Below are 12334 nucleotides of genomic sequence, written 5' to 3' on the forward strand. Positions count from 1 at the left end.
CAGAAGCTCCCAGTGCTAAAGATCACTGCGAGGCTTTTTCTTTCATATGCTACCAATATACTCTCGGTAACAATTTCAATCTGACCCACCCAGCTTTGAGATGCACCTTCGTTTTGATGCCAAAAATGCATCTGCAGTTCACAACAGTGACACAAGGATCCTGTGGGACACAGGAAACATTTCCATTACTAACAAAAAGAGTGTCAATGATTTACAGCCTGCAAGTGATGCGTATCACTTGTGATCTATAAATCCTTGCTCTCACTGGGATTCACCTTAATACTTGGCCCTCCCTCCTTCCCATTGTTCGCTCTACCCACGCTCTTTTGTTTTGTTTTCATTACATCCTTTGAGACAGACTTCTACCCGTTTGCAAAAATACCAGGACAAGAAAATATAAACCCTGGCTGTGACCTTGAGGCACTATTACAATGCAAAGATAGACTGTGCGATAGAATCATTTTGGTTGAAAAACACCTCTAAGATCATGGAGTCCAACCGTTCCCCACCCCCGGCACTGACCCGTGTCCTGAGACCCTCATCTCAGGTCTGTCCAACCCTCCAGGGATGGTGACTCCAGCACTGCCCTGGGCAGCCTGTTCCAATGCCCCACAGCCCTTTGGGGGAGAAATTGTTCCCCACATCCAACCTCAACCTCCCCTGGCGCAACTTGAGGCCGTTTCCTCTGCTCCTGGCGCTTGTTCCTGGGGAGCAGAGCCCGACCCCCCTGGCTCCAAGCTCCTTTCAGGCAGTTCAGAGATCAGAAGGTCTCCCCTCAGCTCCTGTTCTCCAGATGAACCTCCAGGTCCCTCAGCCGCTCCTCATCAGACATGTGCTCCAGCTTGGTGAGGCCAAGTCCCAGGTGGCCGGTGAGGGAAGAGGTGGGATTGGGGAGGGGTGAGGGGCAAATTCATCCATAAAATGTCCAGCCTCACAGGGCTGCTCTCCTGCCCATCCAGATGTCTCCAGGAGACCCCCTGGATCAATACCCGTTGTAGAATGCTGCTATCACTTCTTGTATACGATGAAAAATGATAGAAAACAACTCGGAAAGAAAAACCCCTCTTTTATGAGATCATGTTTGAAATCTTCACCATGAGGTATCTGACGGAAAGCTCTCCCAGGAGTTGTCCGAGTGCTGAGGACTCTCTCTCAGCCGTTCCTCCCAGCAGAGCTGTTCCAGCCTCGGATCCTCCCTGTGGCTCCTCTGGCCGCTCCCGCTGTCCCGCCAGCCCAGCCGGTTCCCGAGGGAACGCTCCAGTTTCTTGCCCGGTGTCCCGGCGGCAGCGCCCCGGCCCCACAGGGACCCAGCGCGGGGCTGGGGCGGGCACAGGAACCGGCAGCAGCAGGTGAGGACGTGCACGGTGGTCCCCTCTGCTCTCCTTCCCTGGGGGGCTGCCCTGCAGTTATTGACATAAAGAACAACTTGGTGGTCTAAATAAAAGAGGTTGCTGTGAGCTAAGAGGAGAAAACAAAAAGGGGAGCCCAGAGAAAGGGGAGGGGAAAAGACACAGACAGGGAGAGGGAAGTGGGGGAGTAGAAGAATCAGAAGGGTTTTCCCTTAGAAGCAGAAAGGAAAAAAGGAAGGAAACTTTAAGAACAGAACCCCCAGCGCCGTCCCCAGTCCCGGCTGCACAGCGGCGCCCAGAGAGCCGGTGCAGCCGCTGCCTGGGGAGGAGGCGACTCTGCAGCCTCCAGCTGTGGTGTCTCCAGCTCCCATCACCCCGGGGACACGCTGCCCTGACAAGGCTGACAAGGCTGCCCTGCTCCAGGGACTGGCGCAGCCACCCCGCCGTCCTGAGCAAGGAGGCAGCAGCCAATTCTCCAGCCTCTGCAGGGATGGGAACAAGAGCGGGGGCCTGGCTCCGCACCCCAACCCAGAGGGAGGGCAGAGCCCTGGGGTTTAGGGGCTCTCCCCGCCCGCCTCCTGCTTAGCAAGGTACCAGCATCATTCCTGCACTCCCCAACACAAGCCCCGGCTCCGGAGGCACGAGGCACCTACTGAAGTCTCTGGGCAGAAGCTCAGACTCACCTATGTGTCGGAAAGCGCCAGCTTCTTGGCCGGTGGTGGTGACATGGTGCTGCTGGGCTGCGGAGCAGCCCTGGCCGACAAGAAGGCTTTCAGATTTGCCAGCACCAGGCTGGCAGAAGCCCTGCTGCGAGGGTCCCTTGCCGGTGTCCCGGTGTTCTCCCCGCTGCTCCACGGCTCCTGGCCAGGGATGGGCTCCGGCAGCCCAGGGGAGGCGGGCAGGGGCCCGGGCTCCCAGCAGCGCTTCCGGGGAACCTGCGCTTTGGCCCCACTGGTGTGACTGGGGCCACAAAGTCCTGGAGCCGCTCTGGGCGCGGGTGGCGGCTGCGAGGAGCGCGGCTTCTTGGGCCTCTGGGCTGCGTCACCGGGAAACGCTGCAGCCGCGCGTTTGGCTTTCAGGGCCAGCTTGGGTGACGGTGACCCAGAAGGCAGCTTGACACGGCCAGGCAGGCTGGAGGCAGCTTTGGAAACGGGACCCTCTGAGGTCTTCCCGGGGCTGGGGATCCTGGGGAAGGCAGAGCAGGGCGCGTGTTAACTGCCAGTGTCGGAGCGACTGCAACACTCTCGTCATAGCTGCGCACGAGAACCAGGAGCCAGAAGCTCCGAGGAGGTGAGGAGCTCTTGAGCTGCCGCAAAACCACAACAAACGGCTGCCGCCCTCCCCTGAGCCAGCACACGCACGTGGGCACTGGGGCTACTTGGGCCAAGCTCCTTCCCACATCCAGGCATGTGCCCCCAGCCCTGTCCCACACTCTGAGCAGGGACAGAGGGGCCGGGGACACAGGGCACGCTCACCTGAGGTAGAACAGCACATACGCCTGCTGGTTAAGGACCACCTTGATGTTACTGGGGCGGACCACGTTGTCATTCATTTGGTACCACTGCCCGTCGCTGGCCTGCGGAGGGAGAGAGAACGGGGTTGGGCTGTGTCCAGGGACGCTCCTGGCCTGAGAAGCAGCAGGAACAGCGCCCGTCGGCAGAGCTCCGCTCCCCAAAACCCGCAGGTGACCCCGGGCAGGTGAGGGGTCTCTGCAAGAGCAGAACTCCACGCTTCCTGTGATGGAGCACAGCCCGTACCCCACAGTGCTCCACACCACGCACCTCTGCTGAGCATCCTCCTGCCGACCCCCAGCACAGAGAGGTGCCAAGAGAGCGCCCTGGGCTCACCTTCACGTAGCAGTAGTAGTGTCCTGCGTGGCTGCTGTACCCCGAGTGCACCAGCACCGCATAGAGCCCGTACATGACCGGATCCCCGCTGGTCTGGGACATGTACGGGCGGATGTTCAGGAGCTCAGGGTAGCCCACGTCCTGCAGAGAGAGGATGTCTCAGAAGCCTGCACAGCAGATGGCAAGAGCAGCTCAGCTGTCCTACGAGTCCCGTCTCGCGAGGGAGGGGGAACCCGCTGTCCACAGGCAGAGCCCACGGTGAGGAAGATGCCGGGATGAGCCAAACTCCCACCACAGCACAGCACAGCTGGGGAAGGGCTGCAGGACTGCGGTAGAGCTCACCAGCGCACAGAACCACCTCCCACCCTGCTCGGGGCAGCAGGGCCTCGGGACAGGACACAGCCCCGCTCTGGATTGCTGAGCACTCACCTTTGTGATCTTGCCTCCGGTGAAGTCGGCAAAACGCTTCAAAGCAAGCGTGAGAACCCTGGGCGCTCGGTGGATGGTGAAGCGTTTGGTTGCCGACACTTTCTTCTTGCATCTGCACAGGGAGAGCTTGAGCTGTTCATGCTGTTCCACCACCCAGGTGCTTGCCAGCCCTGGCCAAGCCACAAACCCCACGGAAATGACCCTGCTGAGAGCGGGTTCTGCTCCAGGGCACCTGCTCACGGCCAGGTCTGCTGGCTCAGGTCCCCGTCTCAAGACGGGGGAGATGAGGAGTGACAGGCTTCATCGCAGGCTTCACAGCCACGCACCTCACGGTTTAGCGGTGGAGCAGGTAGAGAAGCCCTCCTGTACTGCAGCTGCCCTCCTGCTTCCCACCAGCACACCCGCGGCCCCTTCCCGCCCCAGCCCCGCACACTCACTTGTCACACAGGTAGGCGTTCTCTCCGCCCAGCAGGTCTGGCTTCACAAACAGCTCCAGTGCCTGCTCTACGTTTGCGGCTTGCTGCCAGAACAGAGGAGAGGTCAGGGCCAGGCAGAGGAGGCAGCGCAACAACAGAAGCTGATTCCCTCTTGCCTGCACCGTGCCTGACACTGGCAGGTTAAACAGCCTCGAGCAGTAGCGGTGCAGCTGCAGGAACATCCCCTGCAGAGCAGAGCTCCTCCCCACCTGACCCTGCCCCGGTACCGTGATCTCCACCGGCAGGTCCAGACAGGGGTCAAAGGTGTCCGAGACTGCTTTGCACATCGAGCACTTCACTGCAAGAGAACGAGCAGTGAGCACCCCCTGGCACAACACGGCACCACCACCCCCAGCACAGCGCAGGCGGCTGCCGTGTTGCCCTTTTCCGCGTTTGGGCTCTGGGACGGCAGCACCAGCATTCGCAGTCTGTACGTGCTGGGACAACAAGTGTTGCGGGACAGCTGGCAACGTGGGTTCCTTTGCTGGTGGCAATGAGCTGGGGACCCACAGCCAGCAGCTTCGTGGCCCACAGATACCAAAAGACTGACCAGCTGCAGCTCTGCATAATTTGCACATGCTTAGTGACTTTCCCAAGTTACTGCAAGGCTCTCGGGGAAACAGCTGCCCTGAGAGTCACAGGCCCAGGCCCTGGCAGCCAGCACTCACCACGGGACCGCAGGGAACCGCCAAAGATCTGGTGGATCAGGGTGGTGGCTTGGGTCTGGCGATCCAACCTAGAGACGGCAGCTGGGATCACACAGCGCCCGCCCCAAGAGCCACCCCCACGGGCCAGCGCTGTGTCCTCAGGATCCAAACCCAGCCCAGTCACAGGATTTGGGGACAGAACCGCAGCTGTGCTGGGGTGGAGGTGTCAGGAGAAGGCAGACAGCAGCCCAGGGCTGTGTCACAGAGGGGCAGAGAGCTGGGCCATCCAACCCAGACCCTGGAGTCAGCACCTCCCTCCATGAGCCCAGCCCGGGGCACACGTTCACCCCACAGTCCCCTCCCACGGGCACAGGGGACCAGCAGACAAGGGCAGTTGTCACCACCAGAGGCCCCACATACTCGGTGCAGTCGGGCAGGCAGGCCTTCTGCATGGCATCGATGGTGAAACGGAGGAACTCGTGCGCGTCCTCTTGCCTGCCCAAGCGGATGTGCGGGGCGATCTCTGCAGGAGAGGGAGGGATCAGCCGCAGCACGCGCTGCAACAGAGGCAGGTCCTCCCGCCCTCCCTCGGGACAGCGACTGCGGGGATTGAGCTCCCTCGGCCCAAACCAGACGTCAGACTCATGTCGGCCATGGGGGAAGCCCCACAAGGCCTGTGAAGGCCCTGGCAGGCTCAGTGAGTCGTCTCGGAAGAACCTCTGCCAAGACCTGCCCTGATCTCAAAGGTTCTGCTCCTGCAATAGTCTCTGCCCTCCTGCACGGCTACAGGAGGGGACGCGAGGGCAGCCATCCTTACTCTTGAGGTCTCGGACAAGGGACACTGGCTTTATCACGCTGCCGCTGTTCGCGAACGCCTGCGTGACGTGGTTCTGCATGACGCACATCATGCAGAAGCCGCTTTGGTGACCTGGAGTGGGAGAGGAGAAGACAGAACGTTGAGGACAAACTCATCTTAGTCCTGGCTGTGTCCAGCACAGACAGAGCCTCTCAGACGCAGGATGCAGAGCTCGGGAACACTGCTACGGCCAGGAAAAGTGGATGCTCCCGTATGCAGGAATGTCCTCTCCACGGAGAAACGGGCAGGAGGGAGCAGAGAAGGCACATCCCGGCAGCCGCACAGCCCCGGCAGAGCCGTGCGCAGGGTGCTGAGCGCAGCCCCGGGACAGGCGGGCGCTCCCCTCCCCACTCACAGGTGCGGCTGTGCTCCCTGGACAGCAGGTAGTTGGCGAGCGGTGGCGTGTACGTGAGGCACTGCAGGGTGGCGTTGAGGAAACAGGTGTTTCCCAGGTTGAGCAGCCCGGCGCCGATGCGCTGGACACGCTGCCACTGCATGGCGAGGCGCCCTGCAGGGAACAGCCCCTTCTGGGGCGCAGGGACGCCGTCCCCGAGGCGCCCCGGGGTCCGGTCGCTGCCTGCGGGGAGAGAGAGGCGGGTGAGCCGCGGGCTGCGCAGCGCAGGGAGAGCCCCCCGGCCCTCTGCACCCACCCTGCTTGCCCGGCTGTCCCTCCTCAGCGCCGCGGGGGTGCTCGGCGGGCTCGGTGCGGGGGTTGAGCAGCAGGTACTTGGCCCGCAGCAGCTCCGGCTGGCCGGAGAAGCCGTGGCTGGCGGGCTGGAACTCGATCTTGTGCAGCAGCACCTTCGTGGCCGAGGTGCTCAGCAGCCGGCCCAGCGCCCCGGCCTTGCCCGCGTCCCGCCGCGCTTTCAGCAGCTCCCTCGGCTTCGCCGTGCCCGCCATGGCGTGTCGCCGCACGTGCCACCGCCTCGAGGTCGCGCCGGTCTCTCGGCCTCTCCCTCTCCACCACCACACACGCTTCCCGCGCCTCCTCCTCAAGTCCCGCCCTTCGCTGCGGTCGCTCGCGCTCGGCTCGGCCCACTGACTCCTCCCCTCGCCTTCGCCGTCCGCTCCGCTCCGCGTCCAGAACAGGACTGAGCTGCGCCTGCGCGTCCCGGCAACGCCAGGGGCGGAGCCTGCCGGGGGCGGGGCTTGTTTGTGACGCCATCGCGCTCCGGCCACGCCCCAGAATCATTAAATGGTCACACACTGTGGTTTCAGTGCAGGGGAACCTGGACACCGTGGTGGATTTGGCCGACAAAAGCCTCTGCAAGTCTTACAAGGCCAGGGTGCAACGTGTGCGCTGGGGGCGGAGCAAACCTGGTGTCCCGGGACAGGCTGGGATGTGACCGGCTGAGCAGTCCTGAGGAGAAGGGCGTGGGAGTTATGATGGGTTTATCTATATTTACTAGAAGTCTCTTAGCATTTTGTCATTTTATTAAACTGCGTTTCTCTCAGTCCAAATTTCTCCCTTCACTTTCGATTCTCTCCCCTATTGGGAGGGGAAGGGGTTGGGGGTGAGTGATCAGCTGCCGCGGTTGTGTTGCCAGCTCGGGTTAAACCACGACACGGGTGAAGGTCCAGAGGAACATCTGTCATGGTGGGGTCAGGGGCACTTGAGCTTTGTGGAGCAGCTCAGTCAATTGGGCCTCTTCAGTCTGCTGAAGGGGACACAGGGCACTGGAAAAGCAGCGACTCCTGCTTGGGGAGATGATGGGGGAGGCAAACCCTTCTGCAGTGGCGGCTGGTGGGACAGAGGCAGCAGCCACCAACACCCTCCAGGGAGCTTTGAACGGAGCATTAGGAAAAACTGAGCAGGCGGGTGGTGCTGCCCTGCAGCAGGACACCCGGGGACTCTCGGTGATCCCCGCCTTTGGAGGTTTTCAGCTCACCAAAATGTCACCCAGCCTCACCCTGGGGTGGCTGATACCCTAAAAGAGAAACAACCACCATATTCTACCCCTCAGCCACCTACCAAAACCAGGGAGAAAATACATTGATCAGGCATCATAAAAAGGCAATTCTGTCTAAGAGGTGTAATCTTTAAATATCATTTAAATATAACTTAAACAAAGGAATAGCCCTGAGAGCAAAACCAGGAGACCTGCATGGTCAAACAGGAGATGCTGGGTAAGCTCAAGTGGAAGAGGAGGTTTTATAGATCATGGAAGGAGGGGCTGGCCACTTGGGGAGAATGTAAGGCTGTTGTCAGAGAGTGTAGGGAGGCAACTAGGAAAGCTAAGGCCTCCCTAGAATTAAACCTGGCGAGAGGGGTCAAGAACAACAGGAAAACCTTTTTCAAATATGTGGCAGATAAAACTAACAGCAGAGGCAATGTAGGCCCACTGATGAATGAGACGGGTGCCCTGGTGACAGAAGATACAGAGAAGGCAGAGTTACTGAATGCTTCTTTGTCTCTGTCTGCTCTGCCGGAGGCTGTCCTGGGGAGCCCCGTACTGCTGAGGCCCCAGAGGAAGGCAGGACAATGGAGGAGTTTGCCTGGGTTGATGAGGACTGGGTTAGGGAGCAGTTAGGCAATCTGGAGATCCATAAATCCATGGGTCCGGATGGGATGCGCCCGCAGGTGCTGAGGGAGCTGGCTGAGGTCATTGCTGGACTGCTCTCCATCATCTTTGTCAAGTCTTGAGAAACAGGAAAGGTGCCTCAGGACTGGAGGAAAGCAAATGTCACTGTAGTCTTCAAAAAGGGCAAGAAGGAGGACCCGGGCAACTGTAGGCCGGTCAGCCTCACCTCCATCCCCTGGAAACTGCTGGAACGACTCATGCTTGGTACCATCTCAAGTCATGTCAGGGATAAGAGGGTTATTAGGGGCAGTCAACATGGCTTTACCAAAGTTAAGTCATGCTTGACCAACCTCATTGACTTTTATGAGGACATAACAAGATGGATGGATGATGGCAGAGTGGTGGATGTGGTCTACCGTGATTTAAATAAAGCATTTCACACAGCATCCTCACAGCTAAACTGAGGGAGTGCGGTCTAGATGACCAGGTAGTGAGGTGACTGTGAACTGGCTGAAGGGAAGAAGCCAGAGAATCGTGGTCAAAGGGGCGGAGTCCAGTTGAGGCCTGTATCTAGTGCAGTGCCTCAGGGGTCAGTGCTGGGGCCTGTATTATTTAATATATTCATCAACAATTTGGACGAGGGAATAGAGTGACTGTCAGCAAGTTTGCTGATGACACCGAGCTGGGAGCAGTGGCTGACACGCCAGAGGCTGTGCTGCCATCCAGAGACCTGGACAGGCTGGAGAGTTGGGCGGGGAAAAATTTAATAAATATAACAAGGGCAAGTGTAGAGTCTTGGGAGGTTGTGGAGTCTCCTTCTCTGCAGACATTCCAACCCGCCTGGACACCTTCCTGTGTAACCTCATCTGGGTGTTCCTGCTCCATGGGGGGATTGCACTGGATGAGCTTTCCAGCTCCCTTCCAACCCCGACATTCTGGGATTCTGTGGTGCCAGAGGCTAACTACTGAAGAATTACACCTTCTTTGACAAGGAAGGACGTGAAAAAGCTTCAGTTTTTCTCCTGAAGAACAAGGAGTTCCCTTACGGCACGGTCCTCTTTCTGCTACTAGTGACAGTGGCACTAATTCCAAACCACGCTTGAGAGCCAATTTATTTTTCCGTGTGTCCAAAGCTCATCCCGCTCATCCCTGGGAAGGACTCCTGCCAGTCTCTGCAAAGCACATCTCTCCAACCTTGTGTCATCCACAGGTTTCTGTTCAGCCCAGGACACTTCTCCCCATCCCTTCAGCACACTGCCAGCTCTCAGGTTTTCAGCTGCATGGAGTCAGGCCGCTCCCTTCAAAGTCTTCCCTACAAAAGTCTTCTCTACGTGCTGATGCCAACTATATCGCCTCATACGATGTACGGCTCCACGCTCCTTCTGCAGAGCTCCATGGACGGGGCAGTCTTCCTCTTTCTTTCATGGTTATTCACCTTCGCTTGTTTTGTTTTGTTGTTGTTGGGTTTATTTGTTTGCCTGCTTGTTTCATTATTGTTGTTATTGTTGTTATTACTATTATTATGATATGCATGTCAAATATTTTCTGAAGCAACACAACACAGTTATCCCCCACAGCTTCACCAATTCCATATTTCCCCCTATCTCAAGGACGCCATGTGGAAACTGATGACTGGATGTTTTTCTGAAGCAATAACTGCCCCTTATCTGCTGCATGGCAGTCTTAATGTAACTCACTGCAGGCTCGACATGTCTTCTTTATTTTGTTGTGATGCTGGGATTTTAAAATTGTGTGAATGTTTTCATCCTTTACTGATTCACTGTCTGTTTTTCTTTTCATACCTAATTGCTGGGTAAACGAGGAGCCCTGCTCTCTGGGTCTTTACCTGAAATAAAGGACTTTCAGAGACTATTTTTTTCCCTGAGATCCTTTCTCAAAGGCCTTTTTGGAGCTGCAGGGACAGTTCCCGTGTGTGGGTAGAGGGGAAAACAGTCCCGGAATGGCAGCAGTGCCAGGGAGCACCAGCGCCTGAGGAAGGAGGTGGACAGAGAGCAAACCTGACCCAGCAACTGTGGCGCAGTGCTGGAAATGGCGACGGGAGAGACCAATGTCCTGGGCACCTTCCCATCCTGTCCCTGCACCGAGGGCACAGAGCGGCCTCCTCTCTCCTGCCCCTGCGTGTCCTGGCTCTGCAGCTCACCCCGCTGAGTGAGTCCTCCCCCTGCATGGTCACACAGCTCAGCCAGCACCGGGGTGTCCTCTGCCAGCACTTTCCAGCTCAGCCCAGCCCCTGCCCAGCTCTCCCCACAGCCCCGGCTTTCTCTCCAGCCCAGCCCAGCAGAGCAGCCCAGGCTGGGCTGGCCCACGGCCGTGCCCGGCGCAGGGGCTGCAGAGCTCTGGGCACTCAGCCCACAGCCCCAGCCCCTCTGAAGGGCTCAGCAGCTGCTGGGGGCACAGACGGGTCTCAGCCCCACCCACAGCCCCAGGGCTGGAGCTGGACATGGCACGAGGGCATGGAGACCAGTGCAAACCCAGGACTGCTGGTGTCAGCTCCAGTAGAGTCCCAGCACAGACGGCCTGTGCCCCTCAGTGCCAGCCCCTCTCCCCAGGCCAGAACAGGAGTGCTGCTCCAGCAGCAGAGCAGCCGGCCCCAAATGAGCGTCTGCAAAAAGGGGTTTCTCTTCCTCCTGGATTCCCCCCTGCAGGCACAGAAATGCTCCCCTGCTCTTCTCCAGGGACATCCCTTTCTCCAGGTGTCCAGGCTGCTCTGGCTGGCTCTGGTTTCCTCTCCGTGCTCCCCGCATGGCCCTGATCTGGCGATGCTGCTCTGCAGAGCCAGGGGCTGTGTTGCCCTGGGGCCGTGGGGTGTCTTTGCACTGGCCACGCTGTTCGGGGTGGGAAGCAGACCCAGCTGGATGAGCATCGCCACTGCTGAGCCCTTTCCATCTTCCCAGCTGGCTCAGTAGCCAAGGGCAGGACCGTGGGGTGTCTCTAATGGCACAAAGGGCAGGACAGGGCTGCACTAGATCCAGCCAGGGCCTTCACCAGAGGGTGTCCTGAAACACTCTCCAGTCTTATGTTACTTTGCCTGCTGGCTCCTCACAGCCTCTCCTCTCATTAGCCCATGATCTCCTGATTTCACCTTTTTGTCTGGGAGGCTCCTTCTTGGATGGTCACTTATTTTAGGAGGTGCCAGTCACTGCCTGTTGGGACTCATATGCTGTTCCTGGAAATCTCCTGACATCACTTGGCAGCTTGTGGTTCTTCTCCAGGATAGCATTTGCCATAGGACCCAAGGCAGGTGCTATCTGCATGGACATTTGTCACCACAAAGAGAAGTTTTTTTCCCATCCTTTGGTTCCTCACACATCATCCTGGCACTCTGAGCTTGTTGCTGTGACTCCATTAGGCATCCCAAGGTAGCAAAAGTCCCTTTGAGGGAGCAGTTTGTCGGGCATATTCCTGACACCAGCTTTGGAAGGGTACCCCGCCCTGAGGAGCCCCTGTGCTCTTGGTGGTGCCAGCAGTGAGGCCAGATCTCACACAGTGGTTCCCATGGCCTGCTCCTGTCCACAGCCACAGGGATGCCACTGTAGATACACCAGGACTGTCACAAGGTACACAAGACCTTAGCGGCAGCACAAATGCAAGAGCACAAGAGGACAGTGGAAGTGAGGAGAGGCCAGCATTGAAGAGGCCACATCCTCCATGTCCGTGGCTCCAGGGAAGCAGCAGCTGTGATGACAATCAGGCGGCAGAGGGGCAGCGCCTGCTGAGTCAGCAGGATGCAGCCTCTGGGTCCCATGGGCAGCTCCTCCACGTGTCAGCTGGGATTTTGGGTCCTTAACCCTTTCTGTATCCCCAGCTCCAGAGAAGATTGGAAGAGATGGGAGCTCAGACAAATTGTTTTCTTCAGGGTTCTTTATTTATGCAAGAAGACTGGTTCTGTATGTACATGTGCTGGTTTCATCTGGGATAGAGTTCAATTTCTTCATGCTTGTATGACGCTATGTATTGCCCTTGGGATGAGAACAGTGTTAGTAACACACGCATGTTTTAGTCACTGTTGAGCAGAGCTTACCCAGCGCCAAGGCCGTTTCTTTTTCTCACACACCACAGCAGCAAGTGGGCTGGGGGTCCACAAGGAGCTGGGAGGGGACACAGCTGGGACAGCTGACCAAAGGGACCTTCCACACCATATGATGTCATGTTCAGCAGTAAAAGTTGGGAGCAGAAGAAGGGAGGGC

General features: G+C 58.2%; 1 protein-coding gene across 1 annotated transcript; it reads right to left on the reverse strand.

Moving 5' to 3' along the window:
• Positions 1-2032: 2032 nt before the first annotated feature.
• On the reverse strand, positions 2033-6504 carry LOC135579957 (ubiquitin carboxyl-terminal hydrolase 36-like). The gene is made up of 11 exons (XM_065070011.1): positions 6255-6504; positions 5960-6181; positions 5566-5676; positions 5169-5271; positions 4770-4837; positions 4329-4399; positions 4063-4145; positions 3626-3737; positions 3197-3337; positions 2825-2925; positions 2033-2534 (listed from the first exon to the last, which is right to left on the reverse strand). Exons 1-11 carry the CDS (start codon positions 6502-6504, stop codon positions 2033-2035), a joined length of 1764 nt encoding a protein of 587 aa, XP_064926083.1.
• Positions 6505-12334: the final 5830 nt, after the last annotated feature.

This window comes from Columba livia, chromosome 7 (assembly GCF_036013475.1).
Source record: "Columba livia isolate bColLiv1 breed racing homer chromosome 7, bColLiv1.pat.W.v2, whole genome shotgun sequence".
Classification (NCBI taxonomy): domain Eukaryota; kingdom Metazoa; phylum Chordata; class Aves; order Columbiformes; family Columbidae; genus Columba; species Columba livia.

Bases quoted from the DNA above. Each gene is read 5' to 3' on its own strand.
- LOC135579957 (XM_065070011.1), bottom strand. From the start codon at position 6,504: ATGGCGGGCACGGCGAAGCCGAGGGAGCTGCTGAAAGCGCGGCGGGAC. The intron at 5,677-5,959 runs GTGAGTGGGGAG...CTCCCACTCCAG, and splicing joins CAGGGAGCACAGCCGCACCT to GTCACCAAAGCGGCTTCTGC. The intron at 2,535-2,824 runs GTGAGCGTGCCC...TGCCTTCCCCAG, and splicing joins TATGTGCTGTTCTACCTCAG to GATCCCCAGCCCCGGGAAGA.